Raw genomic sequence first — 19,401 nt, 5'->3', positions numbered from 1 at the left:
TCTATTTATCCTAGTAATAACACTTTTAAGGAAATAGGTTCGTTAAAATTAGAATTCCATTTGTAAACTAGTATCTGTACTTCACTACTAAGCATAATTTATGAATTCAAGAAATAAAATGGATCTTTGCCTTGAGTTCTACCATGCAGTAGCTGGCCATTCCACCCACCAGGTCTTACTGGTTTTTATGTACTTCATGAATTACCTCCCACCTTATTCATCTCACTTTACTAGCATACCCTTTCTCTTTTCTTCTTTCTGTTTTTCCTATTTTCCTTTTAAGTGCCAATGTGATGCATTAGACCTATTGTTGTGATATCCTTCTAACTACAGTTGTTTGTTATGGTTCCTCCTGCATTAGTTTTCTCCACCTCCTGCCGCCAACTCTGTTTTAAATCCACCCGCTCTTCAGTTAAATAATGACTGGTCACTAAAACAGAGATTCTGATCAATTATGAGGACAATATTTTGTGAAAGCATTGAAAAGTTTAAAAAAATATAGTTGAACTGGTGCTTGGGTGAGTGGAACACTGAAAACAGATTATTCACCAGCATCATTGTCGAGTTCAATAATACATACATATCCACGTATGCCAGGATGTTACCAAGAGTGGAAATTAAGACAGATTATCATTCCTGCATCTTTCCTCTGCCTGGGATGCTTTAATTTAAACTGGAAATTTTACATCTTTGGCCAAGATAGTGTCCTGATTTAAGTTTTTGGTCTGGCTGCTCACTAAATATGTTCTTCTTCTTGTTTTTAGGTGAGCCTGGTTTATCTGTGCAGAAGTACAAAATGGACTCTGTTGGGTTTGGGGATTGTGTTTTTGGCCTCAGTCACTCTGGTGTGTAGTGGAGTGTTTTTTCCATATTCATCTGACCGTGCTGGGCCACACCCTAAGAGAATCTTTCTTCAGGTAAGAGGTTATAATAGTATAGTTGTAGGACAAGGAAAGGAAGAACAGCCTCACATTTATTGTCTTTTATGATTTCACAATATCCTGAGGCACTACAGAGCCAATGAGGTGGTTTGAAGAGTAGATCTGTTTGTACTGTAGAAAACGCAGTAGTTAATTTTCATGTAGCAAGGTCCCACAAACAGGGACCAGATAATCTGTTTCTAATAAATTTGGTTTCGGGATGAAAATTAGCCAGGACTCTTGGAGAGCACTCAACCGCCCCTCCTCTTCTGACCTTTTACATCACCTGATAAAGCATCTCAAATGTAGCACTTCTGAAATTAAACATTCCCTCTGTGCTGCACTGGACTTTTAATCTCGATTGTGGTGAAGTTGGAGCTGAAGCCTTCTAATTCAGAGGGTAAGAGTGCCATAATTGAAGTTTAAAAACAAAACTGGACATAGTGGAAACATGCAACAGGTCTGACAACATATGTAGAGAAAGAAGCACCTTTCAGATTGATGAACTATGTCAGAATGCTTTAAAGGTAGAGATGTAAGAAAGTGGAGGGACAAGAGCAAAATGGAGAGTCTGGTTATGTGGGAAAGTAGGAGAGCTGGTGCAGAGCTCTGATATAATTTAACTGACTATTTAGCATTGCGTACATTCTGTTTTTGAGGACTGAGCCTCCCTTCTGCCATATACTTTACATGTACACCATTCCCCACTTGGTGTCAGTAACTTAGAGTAATACCAATATGAAGGATTGGTGGCACTCATTTGAAACCATTGCTGATTGTCAGAAAGACCCATCTGATTCATTAATGTCCTTTAAGAAATGAAACTGCTCTCCTTACCTGGCCTGGTCTATGTGTGGCTCCACGCCCACATAACGTGGTTGACTCTTAACTGCCTTCTGGGCAATTTGGGATGGACAGTATATGTTGGCCACATTTTGTGAGTGAACTTTTTCAGAAAAGGCTTTCCATATGGGTCCACTGGACATGGCCACATAAGATACCTTGCCTACGGAGCTGCACCTTGTTACAGTTCATTGGATTTAAAATGAAATAGAGTGCGCTGATATTAGTCATGCAGCATTGTTAGTAAAACCTGACGCTGGGTGAAAATGCATGAGCAGTCCCTCTGTCATGGGTGATTTGGCAGTTTAATAGGAAATCTGCCATGAACTATCCCTGATGATTTGTATATCAGTACACTTTATAGGGTTAAATTTAACCTTCACCATTTGGCTATCAAACTGGTAGGGCAGATTTCCCATCTACCCACCATGAAATAAAAAACTGCAATGGGTGAGACAGCCCACAAAATTTTTGCCAGGTTACAAAACAAAGATTTTTTTGTTGGATAATGTTAGAAACTAGATGCCGATGATATGAATGCTATTTTTTGGATGGTTCAACTGTGTGATTAAATGTGAACTAATAATAGATGCTCAGTAAGTATATTTGCCCGATATTCGTTTAGATTAGATTAGATTCCCTACAGTGTGGAAACAGGCCGTTCAGCCCAACAAGTCCACACCGACCCTCCAAAAAGTAACCTACCCAGACACATTTCCCTACATTTCCCCCTGACTAATGCACCTAACACTATGGACAATTTAGCTTGGCCAGTTTACCTGACCTGTACATCTTTTGGATTGTGGGAGGAAACCGGAGCACCCGGAGGAAACCCACACAGATACTGGGAGAATGATGGGATACAACTTATAATCTTAAACCTGGGACCTGTACTGTTGGTTTAACTAGAAAACTTTGGCTTTCTTCCTTCTTTAAATTTATTGCTACAATATGAAACAAAAAGAGAAATTTTGGAGAAACTTAGCAGGTCCGTCAGCATCTGTGGAGAGAAATGAGTTAATGTTTCGCATCTAATGATCTTGCATCAATATTAACTTTTTTCTCTCCAGTAGATGCTGCTACACTAGCTGAGTTTCTCCAGCAATTTGTTTTCTTTCAGATATTCAGCATTCTCCATTCTTTGTTTCGTTTTTATTGCTACAATATGTTTTGCAATTTTATTGCATTGGGCTTGAATTTGCTGAAGTATGTACAATTAGTTGGATTTTTTCTTGCGACCTTCAGCTGAAATATTTTGCTCTGTAATTTGTTGGAGGTGACAACTGATTTAAAAAAAAAACAATGAAGCAAATCCAGGACAGGTATATGGGATCTTGACAAATAATGGGAGCGACAGGGTTTCATCTGTTGGTATATTTCTTGTGAGCAGTCAAACAGCACATCCTTTAGTTGTTCGCAACAAGTCAACTATTGACCATACCAAGTTAACCCACATTTGCAAAACACCCAAGGAAGTATCCAACATTAGGTGATTCTATAATTGGACAATATTTTCTGGATAATCCTGAATTTCAGGATTATTTCATTATAATTCTTGAGGAATTAAACTGACAACCAACTTGTATGCCCACTTGTATGTACTGGAAAGTATGAATATTATTTGGGGTTAGTTTTGCTCAGTTGACTGGTCAGTTGGTTTGTGAAACAGTGTTCTGCCGACTACATGGGTTCAATTCCCACACTGACTGAGGTTACCAGGAAGGACACTCCTTCTCAACCTCTCCCCACATCTGAGGTGTGGTGGCCATGCTGTTAAATCACCATCTCTCTCTCTCTAATGTGAGAGCAGTCCTATGGTCTGGTAAGACTATTGCGACTTGACTGGACATATTTTAACACAGAAGACCCTATTCTTTGCACACAGGAAAATAAAACTTGTACACAACACTGCACCTGTCTCAACTAGAAAAATTAAATATCCATTTACTGGTTTCTTGGTTAGGGCATTGCCTTGAGAAAACAGTCAACTTGCCTAGATTAAAATGCTGAGCAAATCTGACTGTTACCTGTCAATCAGTGTTATTGGGGACATTTTCTGTGGCAATGCCTTCAAAGTCCACTTGGAACCAAACTGTACTCTCTTATGCGATATGTACCATATATACTCGAGTAAAAGCCGACTCCCTACTTTTGGCCAAAAAATCTGGAGTTTTCCATATGTCTCGTGTAAAAGTCAACCTTAGTTCTTCACAGATACCAGATCAACATTTGAGAGTCAAGGTGTTATCCTGTACATGAATGTTATGATGAGGAAATGTATTTTTTGTTTCTATTGTCTTTAGCTGGTAATTACCGTAATTTGTAGTTTTTTTTTCTTTTTTCCACTTAGAGATCAGTTAGGCTTCTGCTAATAATACGGTATTTTGGACTCTAGCATGCATTTCGGCTCCTTAAAAGTAGTATCCATGTAATAGTCAATCCCATATATTTAACCTTTAAAAAAAGTCTAAAAATTTGACTTCTACACAAGTATGTTCTGTTGGTTTTCCCGTTGAATTGGTATTCTTGTGAATTGTCCTGATGAGTACAACAGGAAAATTTTCAGCAATTTTTTTTATCATTGTGAAATTAATTTATATTGCATTAATAAACATTAGATCAAAAGTAGAGTTTGTGCTCTTGAGCAACTTTACCTAGTTTTCTAATCAGCCTGTTCAGAGATGTTAATTACATACCTCTGGACTTGAACATGGGCCTCCTAGTCCATTGGAAGGGACAGTACCACTGCTGCAAAAAGGCCTCTGAGTTTAATGCAATTCCAACACTCCAAAATTATGGAGTGGCTAATAGTGAGATGCTGTTTGACTTGCACTATTCCATGGCAAATCTTGGTGATTTACAACTCATGCCACATCTCCTTGTCCCATTAACTTGATAACTCTGTAGTGTTGACAAACACTCTTTTTACCAATAAGGTACAACCCTTTCTTTACATTTGGAGAATGAGGAAGTGAAATTGAGTAAGGTATACTTTTACTTGAGTTAATTAATTCTTGTAATATGGAATTTGGTATGAATCTGGATTTTGGCACAATTGCACTTAGCCAAAATGTTAATTTCTCTCCTCTCCCATTTCAGCATACAACAAGGATGTTCCATGATCTTAATGGAGAAATAATCAAGAGAGATTCTGGGATATGGATTAATGGATTTGATTACACCCTTATGTCCCATGTTACTCCGCATATACCTGAAATAAACAGTACAATAAGATGTTCATGCGAGAATGCACCTTTTTGTGGTTTTCCTTGGTTTTTACCAGTCCACAATCTTATCAAGTGAGGATTCCTTTCTCATATGTTGTCTGTTGTTGGGATTGGCTATCGTGTATTATCCATTACAGCCTTTGTCCATGATTAGTTGATTTCATTCTTGATTCAAAAATCACACAACACCAGGTTAAATTGGAAGCACTAGCTCCTTCATCAGGTGGTTGTGGAGGACACAATTGTAAGACACAGAATTTATAGCAAAAGTTTACAGTGTGATGGAACTGAAATTATACATTGAAAAATACCTTGATTGTTTGTTAAGTCTCTCATCTGTTAGAATGACCATGTTAATTTCACTTCTTTTGTATGTAAATCACAAAACCTTTTTCAAAAGTAACATTCTCAGGTTAACTGTAACAATTGGTGTCAGGCCAGATAAGATGTTGAAGGTGTTAGCCCCCTGCGTGCTGTTGTCTGTGCCATAATGTTTAGACTGATTCTAATCTTAAAAGAATTAGTTAACAGAGTCTTACATGGATTCATACTGTTTTTGAGCAAAGTTCAATGTAACTCGGCAAGTACAAATTCACCCCACAAACGTATATGTGCATCTGGGTTTTTGTGTGCGCGCGCGCCTGGAAGAGAGAGTGTATGTGTGAGAGTGTAAAGGGGTCTAAGTCTGTGATAGAGTGCATGTGTGTGTCTGGGGTGGGGGGTTGTGAGTGTCTGTGAGAGAGAGTGCATATGTCTGAGAGTGTAAAGTGGTCTAAGTCTGCGAGAGGGTGCATGTGTGAGTGTGGGAGTGTGTGTCTATAGGACGCACACACTCGCACGTGCACCCTCTCACAGACTTAGACCCCTTTACACTCTCACAGATACATACATACACTCTCTCTGACACTCACAACCCCCCTATCCCACACACACACACCCCTACAGAGACACACTCTCACATGTACCCTCTCGCAGACTTAGACCACTTTACACTCTCTCTCACACACTCACACACACTCACACACAAATATGTTTGTGGGGTGAATTTGTACTTGCACAGTTACATTGTACTTTGCTCAAAAACTGCAAGAATCTATGTAAGATTCTGTAAACTCATTTTTTTAAGATTAGAATCAGTCGAAACATTATGGCACAGACAACAGCACGTGGGGGCTAACACCTTAAACATCTTATCTGGTCTGACACCAGTTGTTACAGTTAACCTGAGAATGTAACTTTTGAAAAAAGTGTTGAGATTTACATCTGAAAGAAGTGAAACTATCATGGTCATTCTAACAGATGAGAGACTTAACAAACAATCAAGGTATTTTTCAATGTATAATTTCAGTTAACATCACATTGTAAAATTTTGCTATAAATTCTGTGTCTTACAATTGTGTACTCCACAACCACCTGATGAAGGAGCAGCGCTCCGAAAGCAAGTGCTTCCAATTAAACCTGTTGGGACTATAACCTGGTGTTGTGTGATTTTTAACTTTGAACACCCCAGTCCAACACTGGAATCTCCGATTCATTCTTGGTGACAGCACAAGGCCAAATGTAGACACCATGATATAAATTTGCATATGTCATGTAAAAATACTGTTGTACTAAGTGTATGCATTTTTATTCATTGGCTTCTTACTGTTTTCCAGGAAAAACTGGTATCTGCCTGCTGCAGAAATTTCACCCAAGACACCTGTTGCTTTCAAACTGCTTTCCAAGTACAAGATGCCATCAGGGTCTATGAAATTGAGCTTTGAGGTGATGGGTATGAAAACCACTGATTTTTTTTTTAGTTTCTGTATTAAGTACAATTCTGATATTCTTAATAAATTGCTCCTTACAACAGATCATTAGTGTTCCTACAAGTTCTGCATTTATTGAAAAATCTGACAAATGAGTAAGGATTTAAAAATCAAAGAATAATGCGAGGTTATTGACTTGAAGAATTAACCCTTGAGTTTGTGTACAAAAATGCTTTGACAGTATTTTCTGATTTATTTATTTCAGATTTCCAGCATCTGCATTTTTTTTACTTTAAGTTAAGCTCAAGCTTTAACATCACCAATTCCACACTGTTTTCTTTAACTGTAGCCTCTCAGTATGCTTGTTACTGTACATACTGTCAAGGACAGGCCACTAAGCACTTTCAGGCCGCTCTGCTATTCAGTAAGATCATGTCTGATCTGATTTTAACATTAATTCTACGGTCCTGCATATCCCTGATAATCGTTCATCCCCTGGGTAGTCAAGACTATCTTCCTCTGCCTTAAAAATATGTATTGCGCGTGTGTGTGTGTGGGGTGCTGTGAACCAGTTGTTGACAGAAGCTTTCGCTATCTTAATGATTTAAAAAAAAAGTTCATCCTCCCTCCATATTTTGCTGTAGAAAACTTCGAACAAGTAATAGCCATTTTATTTCTGACACATTAGCTTTGTTGGTTCTGTGATGTGGTAAGGTACATTTTTCTGCCCTAGAGGGCCACCCCATGGGTGAGTTTTGCACTGCAACTTCTCAGGATCAAGATTTATTAAAATATTTTTTAAAAATCTTGAAATTTCATTAGGTATTGGCTTTTGCATTTTTTTTAAGCACTGCTAGTGCTAAAGGCAGGCATGAGTCCCCGATAGTTTTGCTTCTCCTTTAAGACATTCTGGCATTGGAGGCAGTCCACAGAAGGCTCACAAGTTTGATCCTGGGAATGGCGAATCTGTCTTTAGAGGAGAGATTAAATAAATTGGGCCTGTACTCATTGAACTTTGAAAGAATGAGAGGTGACCTTTTTGAAACATATACAATTTTTGGGGAGCTTGACAGGTTAGGTATGGAGAGGCCCTCCTCTTGTGGGACCAGAGGGCATGATCTCAGAGAATAAGGGGTCACTGAGTAAGGATAGAAATGAGGAAAGTGTTTTTTCTCAGGGTGGCGAATCTAAAAACTCTCCGCGACAAAGAACTCCATAAAGTTGGATTGTTAAGTATATTCAAGGCTGAAGTAGTCATATTTATGTCCAGGGAATTGGGGGTTCTAGGGAAAAGGCAGGAAGGTGGAGTCGAGGGTTATCGGATCAGCCATGATCCCATTGAATGGCAAAGCAAAATCAATGGGCTGAAAGGCCTACTTTCACTTACTCCTCTTCATGAAATTTTGTTAGAAATAGGATAAAGTTGTATGCAGGATATTTGTTTGAACACCCTGAGTGCACTTCGTCATTTTTAGCAGTAATCATTCAAGGCAACATGTGATGTTAAACATTGCATTACCTGTCTTGTATCATAGAGATATACAGCACGAAAACAGGCCCTTTACCCCAACTCATCTATGCCAACTAGATTTCCTAAACTGTACTAGTCCCACTAGCATTTGGCCCATATCCCTCTAAATCTTTCCTGTCCGTGTACGTGACCAAATATCTTTTAAATATTGCTGTTGTACCCACCTCTACCAGCTTGGCAGAGCTGGCAGCTTCCTCTGGCAGCTTGTTCCACATACATACCATCCTGTGTGTGAAAGATTTGCCCATTCGGTCCCTTTAAAATCTTTACCATCTCACCTTAAACCTATACCTATTTAATTTTGGGCTCCCCTATCCTGGTTTGATTTTTATAAAGGTAAAAGATTAAGATTTATGCCCTTAAGCTCCCATACTCACTTCAGCTCCCAACATTTCATTCTCTTCAGCTAGAACTCTCTAAAAGCAACGTGGGAGGGCATTATTTGGAAAAATGCATCATGAGTTTTGAATCATTTTATTTGAAAATATAATGCATTGTATTAATCAATTCACAATTTTTGTTTATGCCCGTACATATATGTTCTTTTCCCTTTGTGTAGGTCCCAGTCACATGACGCTGTACATTAGGCCACTCGAAGGAGCTCGTCTGATCAGATCATCTTTTGGGGATAGGACTTCTTTGTACAATAATTATGGCGATTACTTTGTTTTCTATTCCCATGGACTAAAGGCTCCAGCTTGGCAATTTTGGTTGGAGATGCAGGTAAACCAGTTCTTCCCCAGCACCTTATATGCTTTGTCTTTCGTTATGAATTGAAGTAACTGGGGTGGGAAGAAAGCACACAGGACTTGATGCAAATTTGTAACAACTCCCTGCATTGGTTGAATGCACTGATGAAGACAAGCTCTGATTTGAGAATCCAGAGATCAGGATTATTTCGGGTGGATAAAACTACATTACTACAAAACTGAGGCTTTTTTCTACCTGAGATTGCAATGAATGCATGTGGGATCACAATCTGGACTTTTTCTCCTTCCTTTTTCCCTTCGATTAAGCAAGTTTTGTTGTGCTGTTGTCCCTCAATACCTCATTCTCTCTGCCACACAATGCTACAATTGATATCTCAGATTGAGTCCTGTGCCCTCCGCTGTGGCATGTTTCATAGTGGGGGTAATTTAGTTGGTGTTGTGGGAGGTGGTGTAAGGACTGTGCTACCTCCACCTAATTAAGTCTAGTGTCGGAAGGCTGGTAGAACTCTTTTTTTTTCTTCCCTGCAAAGTTGAGGTCCTTTAAGTGGACCATTAATGTGCCATAAAGGGTCTTATCCTATTCCTGCTAGTATTCAGAGAGTAATGGGGAGGGCAGAAGCATATGGGAGCCCAGTGAACAGGGTCATGATACAGCTGTCACTCAAAGGCACTTGGTACCTTGATCGAAGGACTGGTGGGAACAGCCACTCCCTTTCCTGCTGGTCTAGACCCATGATGGTGTAATGATCCTGAGGCTTGTGTGGCTGTCTTAATGGAAGAAGCCACTGCCTCCTTGGTGGTAATACCATTCTAGAACTGCTGGCCTTTAGTCTGCAGCTCTTGGGGACGGGACTTTGACCTTGTTTCCCTGTTTTGATGAAAAGAGGCAGCGCAGGGCTCTGATGCGAGATGCCCAATATCTCGCAAGCCCAGCCCATCTCCTTCGGTTTGGAGATGGTGTCAGTGATCCTGTAGTACTTCTCCTTGAAATTATGTAAACTGACTCAGCGCATTTTTGACAAGACTGTTCAATTGAAGCAGCATCAGCAAATACTGTTACTATTTAGAAATCAAAGGTGCTTGTTTGGTAAGTTAATGTTAATGCTACTGCTGTGCTATTTGTACACTCACCTGGTTATAGTTTGTAATCTAGCTTTGAAATAAATGTCCTTTATTTAACTGTGAGCTAAAAGTGCTGTATGTCAAGACATACAAAATTACACCTTGATCTTAGTACCTTGATGGTAGTAGAAAATTGTCAGGAAATATATTTATTATAATAGCCAATGGATATTCCAACTAAAAGGTGAATAAGGAAATTATTTTACAAACTTAGGTGCATAATTGATTATCAACACAACCAGAAATCTCTGTTTAGTCTATGGTTTAAAGTAGAACTTTCCAATACAATTCAATCCAATATATTAGCCTTTTTGTGAATTGTCCTGATTAGTGCAAGATGAAAAGTTTTGACAAAATGTCTGTCTTCAGCAATATTCTGGATTCTATTGGTGAGTCTGTTCTTAATGTTGTTTTTCTTGACAGTACTTTAATAGATAAGCTACTTAAATAATTTTCATGATCCACAATATTCTTTCTCTGATTTCTTTATCCTGTTGTTCGTTTTCAGACACTTGACCTGATGACTGACGGCATGGTTGTTGTTGCTATGGCTTCTCATCATTTTTTTGGAGAAGATCAAAAAACAGTAGAATTAGTTGCTCTTGAGCAGAGATTTCCTGAATGGTGCGTTGTCTCCAGCTGGTCCAGCTCTTACAACTTGTTTGTCTTCTAACACTCGGATTAAATAGTTAAGACTAGATGGAGGTAACTCCATTTGGGTAAAGTATGGCATGGCTGGTCTGGGACAAACTGAATCTACTCCCAAAGTATACTCTAGGTTGGTGGAGCATGTTCTCTTGTAAGATCAGGAAATATCTTGCATGCAAATGATCAACTCAAAGTCAGTAAATAATTTGTTAAAAATATTAACTTGAAGGTTGCTCAGTGTAATGGTCAGTGAGGCTGGTGTTTTTCATGTGAAGAAATGTTGAGCAAATCTGAAACATGGCAGATGCTATGTTCTTCTGGTTTAAAAAAAATCTAAATCTGTTTAACTCAGTTGCCCCTTATTTTGGTAGTAAAAGGTTATATTTGACTCTCTGAGGACCAGCACAATCTTCCATAGCCAGCCTCCTAGTGCCCTGGCACCTTTCAGACCTCAGGGATCCTTGTTCATTGTGACATGAAGATCACTTGAATCTTAAGAGTATTACTGTAGACATGCACATACACTGAGTTAACTGTGTTCTCTTGGTATTCATGATGTATAATGAATACTTAAAAAAAACAGTAATGTGTAATTCAAAATGTACTAATATAGGTTGAGAATAGCGAATGTGAACAGATGAGGTGAAAGTATTGTTGGTGTGAAGCAAATTAGTCATTTGCCTCGATTTTCTTTCAAAATGCATAGGATTTGGAATATAAGGGCCAATTAATCAAATAATGATTTTTCAGTTAATTATTTTCAGGGAATTCTTGGGAAACCCAAAGGACTAAAAATTGACCCTCATGATGACTGTGGGTTAATTGCAATATTGCTGCTCGTACTTCTGGTAATAAAACTTTAACAGGAGACAATTCTAATGAATAATTACTTTGTCAGCATGAGGTTATCTGGGTGTTGTCTTGTTGCATGGCTAGTTTTTATTTCCTCTCTATTCCTCCTGTGTGAGTGGGGTAGATTGAGCAGATCCTCAGCCAGTGATGCTGCAGATAATTAAATTCACTCGTTGTAAACAAGCAGCCCACAATGGAAATCATCTCAACACCAGGACTGCATGAAATTTTGAACACAGTTTAACACGGTGCGGTGCTACTATATATGTGTTAGGATGTATATAATGCAAATTTATTAAGAACTCATCATAATTGGTTCTCTTTATGGTCTGGAACCATATTGTTATCTTGAATATAGCTTGATAGGCATTACTGTTAAAAACCAAACTACTGATGGACAGAATTCCTTTTTGTTCTTTGTGTTTCACATTTGCATGTTGCTCGGGGCTCCTTAGTATGATATTGTACATCGATTTTACACTAAGTACTGCTTTGGTGGTTTACATTGTTTCTAAATAGGAAATAATTTTCTTTTGATCCTATCTTATTTCAGTGTGAAATTTCTTTGATTTATCTTACAGATCTGAATCAAGTTTTTTCTAATTAATAGGACTCTAATAATGAAAATGGCACTGATCATTTCGTTTAAACTTGAACAAAAACTACTTTCATTAAACTGATGTAAATGACTTCCAATGTTTTGGTGGTTTTATTAAGGTGTCAGAGTTTTTACTGACCTGAAACAAGACTCTCCAAATATTTGAATGGTCCAAAACCAACCTTTTATTTTACTTGTGCATAGCCAATCTTTTCTCTCTTATACATCAATTGCTTTCGGAAATAACTTCTAAGAGTTATCCGAATAACAGTCTTTTATAACAAAATGATGGGAAAGTCTATACTTAGTAATAAGCACAGTTATGATTAAATGTCATGCTGATAGAATGGATGGAGCTACAATTAGTATAGTAAGATCACAGTTTGTTCAGCTCACAGATGCTGTGTTCCTTTCCTAGGGATTCTAGCCAAAAAAGGCCTATACTTGCTAAGGCTCTTGGATTATGACCACAAGATGTCTGCTTGACTAACAAGTTGTCGGCTTTAAAATGGTTACTGCTTTATGCTTTTAGCTAAATACTTTTATTGTTAGTAATCATACATTTTAATCCTTAAACTATTTTGTCCTTTCTTGTAATCATTAAGCTATTCCATTTTTCATGTTGGCCTAATCAGCAGTTTTATTCTTTCACATTCTTCCCTTTTTGTCCTGAAATGACAACCAAATTCTAAATCTGAATGGAGCTGATTCCTTCCAGGACTAACTGCACGTCTTCTGATGGATGTGCTAAAGGAATAATCTGCTGGAATATCATATGAGCCAGTCATAGTTTGTTTGACAAAGGAAACACCAAGAATTTTACAACAGGAAATCAGAACAAGAACAAAAATTATTTTTTTTAAAAGTTCCCTATACAATAGAGCTTCCTCAGCTACCTAATAGGGAATGAAGCCAGATGAGTGGTCCCCATGCTCCACCTGGGTGTATTTATAGTTCCTCCTCAATTTTCCTGACCTTATCTGCTTCCTTTCAGATATAATCAGCAAGATTAATGATGTTTTCAGAGGAGTCAGGGATGTAAGTGCAACATTCTGATAATCATGTTGTTTCTGTGAAAGCCTGTTTCTGGCGATGATTCAAGTTCCAGTGATGGGACAGGGATTGAAGATGATACATGTGGGGCATAACATAGGCAAAGCAACAAGAGCCAGTCCATGTTGGGAGCAACCAGGCACAGATCCTGTTTCCAGAAACAAAAGTATGCCATTGTATGGGACAGACCGAGTTATATAGTCAGGGACCAGACATAGTTAAAGGTTTCTGCTGATACAAGGTTGATGAAATTAACTTTAGATGGAGGCCAAACATTGGGTGTGACATTAAAATATTGGGTTTATTCTGACCTGCAGACCAACCTCTAGGCCTATATCTTGTGAAGCAACTAGAGTCCATTAATTTTCCCACCCTTGAGGTATCTGTACGTTGCTATTTTTTAAAAAATCCTTTCACTTCGGCTCACTATCGCTTTTTTTAAAGCCAGTTTCTCCATGGATTATGTTTGTCTTATTGTTTAAACTATGCTTTTGTGTTCTTCCAAGCCCCACACACTAATCCAGGTGTCAAGTAGGTGTCCGTGTCTGAGGCCTGCTCTTCAGTGCATTTTTTTAAAACTCGTGTTCTGGTTGTTACCTCTGAGGTGACATTCACTTTTACACGCATCCCAAGACCATGTCTTGACTCCCACACGATCAAATGACCCATGAGGTTTTACTTATCTCCACACATGGTCCCGATGTCTCGGGCAGTGGTGCAATCACCAAATCAGTTGTCTTAAAAGGAAAGATGAGGACACAAACATCACCAAGAGAAAGTTATCAATTTAGGACTCTCTCCTAATTTCCTTTTCATTAAAATACATTTTAGAAGTCAATTGCCATTTCTACCCACTATTTGTTTTTCTTCTAATAATTTCCATCTCTAATTACTTCATCTCATTCAATTTCGTCAGTTAACTATTCCTATCTATCTAATTTGATATCTGGAGAAATTTGTAGCCCATGGTAAATTATCTTATATTTTAAAACAGAAGTCAAATGTTTGTTTGATTCAGGCAAAACATACTTTGTTCTTTCTCTGAGATGACCCACATATCTTAAAATTACTTTATAGCTTATTCTAGATATTTGACAGACCTTTATGCAAATTTCCAAGATCAAAATTCTGTTTCACCAAAGTCACAAACAATTTTTCACAGTATTTCTTCAATGTTGTTAGCAAATGGCTGGACGAGTTGAGGATGCCTCCTCCGTCACTGTATTGCGACCCTGAAGGATTGTAGACCTGTTCAAAAGTTTGTATTAGTATCTGGAAAATCAAAAAGTAACCATCCATTCCACTTCAAGCAGAATGGGTTAATTAGTAATGGTTTAAGAGGTGGGGTGATAACTCCTGCACATATAATTATATGTGTTCTCTCTCTCTCTCTCTCTCTCTCTCTTTCTTCCCCACCCCCACTTACAGAAAATGTGTTATAATTAAGAAAGGAAAAGCCAACCTCCTTGATATGTTTTAGAGTCTGAAATAAAACTATCAGGATTTTGTTCAGAGAAATTTCCAAAATGCCAATTTTCCTATTACTTTGATACTTTCATACCAAAAATTCATTTACAATGAGAAAATCTTATCATCCGCAATTAAAGATTCACTCGTGTTAAAATGGTATTTGGAAGTTCACTCTGGCCAGAAAATGAAATTCCAAACATGTTAATTTCAAGAGGTAAATTTCTCCCAATCTTTATGACCCAATCTTTATGACCCAATTTTAAAATCAACACTTGGATGCAGAGTTGCTAAGGGCTGTTATTGCTTTTGCCATCTTAACAAAATTCATATTCAATTTTTTTTTAAAAAGTCTTCAATATGAACATGGAAATTCATTTATTCAAAAACCAATTTTATAACACAAAATGTGCACAGTTTCCAACTCTGAAATCCATTATAATCACTCAATTTAAATCCCAAATTTGGTCCTTTAAGCAGTTCTGATTAGTCATTGCTCATTTATGTTGTTATAGGCTGTGAAATAACTGTAGCTGCATTAATAAAAGTCTTGCCTACTCACATTAATCTTTTTGGTAGTCTGGTAAGATTCATGGTAATAAAATGCTTCTTATGCACAAATAATGACTAATCCAAAGAGACAGATATTAACAATAGCATCTTAACTTTGTTACACGATTTTTACAAAATAATGTTGAACTGAAACGTAATTTCCCTTCCTCAGAGAATTGGTTATAGAATTGTGACTGTTACACAAAATTACAACTCTCCATTTCTAGCGCATGAAGACTCGATTTAGGCATCACAGTTGGATACGCTTCACCAGTGTAGAGTAATCCTTTCAATCTGAGACAATTAAAACACTTTTGTTTTCCAAATGAGATGCAGCAGTCTTAAAATTATATCGTAACAAACGAGTCCAAAACAAAAAAAAATTCTGCTAGTATCATTTTCTGAAAACAATATTGTTGGTTTGGGATATTTTAGATCCATCTTGATGCTTTGTTTTACATTTTTAATTAAGTGGAGGAATTACAGTAAACTTTACATAATTTAATGAGCAAATGTTAAAGTCTGAGGTGATTTTCCTCAATGTTAGGGTTAGACTTTTTTTGAGAAATGAGTAGAAACAGCTTGCGCCTGAGGCCAGGGTGCTGAAATGTTAGTGTCACTGTACTATACCGTAAGATTGAATTTAACTGATTTATTAATTACAAAATAAACGCTTCAGAGAACTTTGATAGGAAAGCAGTGTGCAGATTGATTTTAATTTCTTTACAATGCCACTTTTTTTTCCTTCCTTTAGTCAATTGTCTGACTAGTCCAACACCTAGGGATAAAAAAGGGGGTGAAGTTGATCTTTGCCAGTAGCATGAAATTATGGGTGAGTTGAGAGCAGGTTTATACTGGTGTCAAATGGTGCAAGAATCTAAGGAAAAGACTTTTGAAAGATTGTAATGTTTTCCTCCAGATTAAACTGATTTGAATTAAATAAGATTGGCTTTCATGAAAACATAGAAGAATGTGACTAGTTAGAAATTGACAGTAGGGTACTCATGATCTGTAAGAAGAACAGGTGGGTTAAACACTTTTTTTTTTACAGAATTTGCATTTCATAATCAAATGGTTCCTTAAAAAGGACATTACATTAGACATGTATGTTCCACACTAATACGGACACACATCACACTTCCAAATCATCACAGATTCCCAAAACACAAACTAAATTCAAAGCATTACTGGATCTCGAGCTCCAGGAAACAAAAACACAAACATTCAATCACCAACAAACAAATGTGCATTCAAACCAGACCACAAAGCGTTAAGACTTAGTTCAGTGAATGCAGCACAAACAGTTGGTCTCTCTGATTTAGGACATCTAATTGTTTAAAGTGATCGCAATTAAATGTGGTATTAGATGGAAATGGCTCCTCAGATTTTTTTTTACGATGGGTTTTACAAAAGTGTTATTCCCCATTTTAGACAATTAAATTTAAATTTGAATATTGCTGATTGGATCTCAGGAAAATATAAACTTAACGGTCCATGGAATTTGCATTGCCTCAGTGAGGGGGCTGGGCTCTGAACCTCTCACAGAGACAAACTGACCATTACCTCCCAGGAAGGACTTTCCTGTTTAAGCCTTTAATCCTTTTGGGAGGCTCTTCAGGCCCATTTTCCTTGGTTCATGGCAAAGGACTATCGTGCGTATTTCATTAATAGCCCTGTTGAGTTGACTGGCAGGATTGGGGAGACTAACCATAATCGTTCTGAGTTCTGACAGGGTCGGTGAACCTACATTGCCTGTCCTCCCTGAGGATTAGGGAAATACTGTATTGGAAACATACCAGGGACAAGGTCAGTGAGTGTCATTGCTGCTTCCATATGTACTGCACTAGGTCTGCCGCTGTCCTGACCCTGGCTCTTGGGACTGTTGATCTTCCCTGTGATTACATCTCACAGCTTGCCTCTGTGTTTCTTCCTGTTGATGTTTTCTAGGGTCTGTTCTTAGTCTTACTAAGAAAAATCACAAAACACTGCATTATAGTCTAACAACTTTATTTGGAAGCACTAGTTTTCGAAGCTCTGCTCCTTCATCAGGTGGTTGTGGAGCAGGCCCATAAGACACAGAATTTATAGCTAAAGATTACAGTGTCATGCAACTGAAATAATATATTGAACAAACCTAGAATGCTGTGAAGTCTTTTATCTTTTAGAATGGGTTGCGGGTTTTACTTCATTAATATGTAAATCCTTGAATAATAAAAAGTGACATCTCAGCTCAGACAATGCATTAAAGGTCTGTCTGTATCCCAATCTTGAGTCAGACTGGTTCTATTTCCAAAGTGGAATTTACACAGTATTACATGGATTGGCTGCCTGCAGATTGTGCATTTTTGAGCAAAATAGAATATATCTGCATCTGAAAGTGTATTCATGTGAGTGTGTGTGTTTGCATGTGCAAGCTTGGTAAAGTGTGTGTGAGCATGATGGAGTATAAGCCTGAGAGAGGGGCTGTGTCTGTGTCACACCCTCTCACTGGTTTATATTCCATCACACTCTTTACCAAGCTTGCGCACACATAAACAAACACTCTTTCATGCACTCTCCTGAAAACACACACACACAATCTCTCTCTCTCGCATGCATGCGCGCACAAGTCTATGGGGTGAATTTGTATTTGCAGATACATTCTATTTTGCTCAAAAATGTACATCTGCAGGCAGTCAATCCATGTAATATTTTGCAAATTCCACTTTGGAAATAGAACCAGTCTGACTCAAGATTGGGATACAGGCAGACTCTAATCTCACACCTTTAATGCATTGTCTGAGCTGAGATGTCACCTTTTTTAAATAAGAACTTAGTTATCTCAAGAATGAAACTTAAAAGAAGTTCTGGGATTTACATATTAATGAACTGAAATCTGCAACCCATTCTGAAAGATAAAAGACTTAACAATCTAAGTTTGTTCAATATATTATTTCAGTTGCATAACACTAATCTTTTGCTATAAATTCTGTGTCTTATGATCCCGTTCCACAGTTACCTGATGAAGGAGCAGTGCTCCGAAAGCTAGTGCTTGCAAATAAACCTGTTCGACTATAATCTGATGTTATGTGATATTTAACTCTGTCCACCCCAGTCCACCACTGGCACCTCCACATCATATTTTCCATCTGGTATTGTCAGCAGGGTGGCTGGTGGAGGCGTCTAAATGATGATCTAACACCTCAGCCCTCGGAAACTGTAGCTGTTGTGCACGCCTTGGGTCTTGCTCGGGCCTGATAAGGCAGCGGCGGCGAGAATAAGAATAATTGTCTCATTTTGACCTTGAACGTCCTGGTTCTCCTGTGTAGGGGGGGGGGGGGGGGGGTGAACTTAGTTAAACAGCCTGGAGAATGTAAGCCATCATTTATGGTTTTCCACCTAATTGTTTACCAGCTGCAACTTGCTGTGGCTTTTCTTTCTTTCCTGCAATAACTTGCTTCAAAATCTTTTTTTCCCTGTCTTGGCTTTCCTTTTCCAATCTCAAAGTTGCTCAGTGTGTCTGTTTCTTACCTCTTTTAAATGGATCTCTATCTAATAGGTATACTTCTAAACAGGATATTCCTCCCAAGTTAAAGGAGCCATCAGGTGCAAATTACTGGCAGCTAACTTTAGTTCACTTTACCCAATCTTCTAAATGGTCAGTTGATGTCTTGCAGCAGTTTTGTAACGTGAAATAGACTGGGGCACCTTTAGGTGGAATTTTACTAGCTCTGGTTCACTTTTTTGTATTATACATCCTTAACTTGGCTGAGTAGTTTTAACATTTTCTCGGTCACTCAATTCCCTTTTTTTTCCCCCCCAGTGGTCTCTGTGCCCAATTCTGCTGGCCGTCACAGGGCCCACTCAAGTCTTAATTCAGGCTCAGTCAGGGTGTTTGAGAACTTTGTTGGACACAACCAGCTTGTTTTCCGAGTGACTGAGTTCTAAGGTTTTAACTCAACTAATTTAAGTCTTCAGGGTCCCAGGTTCGATTCTAGCCTTGGGCAACTGTGTGGAGTTTGCACATTCTCCCCGTGTCTGCGTGGGTTTCCTCAGTTCAAAGATGTGCAGGTTAGGTGAATTGGCCATGCGAAATTGCCCATAGTGTTAGGAGCATTAGTTAGGGGTAAATGTAGGGAAATGAGTTTGGG

The 19,401-nt window shown here is 38.2% G+C and overlaps 1 protein-coding gene across 1 annotated transcript in view; it reads left to right on the top strand.

The window, feature by feature from the left end:
- ermp1 (endoplasmic reticulum metallopeptidase 1) overlaps window positions 1–12,291 on the top strand; it is a 45,752-nt gene extending 33,461 nt beyond the window's left edge. The window contains exons 11-15 of the mRNA XM_043715199.2: window positions 765–917; window positions 4,863–5,062; window positions 6,646–6,761; window positions 8,829–8,992; window positions 10,610–12,291. Coding sequence (XP_043571134.2) covers window positions 765–917; window positions 4,863–5,062; window positions 6,646–6,761; window positions 8,829–8,992; window positions 10,610–10,774 — 798 coding nt within the window. The 3' untranslated portion in view covers window positions 10,775–12,291. The remainder of the gene's footprint in view (window positions 1–764; window positions 918–4,862; window positions 5,063–6,645; window positions 6,762–8,828; window positions 8,993–10,609) is intronic.
- Window positions 12,292–19,401: the final 7,110 nt, after the last annotated feature.

The sequence above is a fragment of the Chiloscyllium plagiosum genome, unplaced genomic scaffold, assembly GCF_037043375.1.
Source record: "Chiloscyllium plagiosum isolate Xiang-an unplaced genomic scaffold, Cpla_swu_hap1 HiC_scaffold_2, whole genome shotgun sequence".
NCBI classification, from domain to species: domain Eukaryota; kingdom Metazoa; phylum Chordata; class Chondrichthyes; order Orectolobiformes; family Hemiscylliidae; genus Chiloscyllium; species Chiloscyllium plagiosum.
The sequence above is the reverse complement of the archived record's forward strand: the minus strand, read 5'-3'. Positions and strand labels throughout refer to the sequence as shown.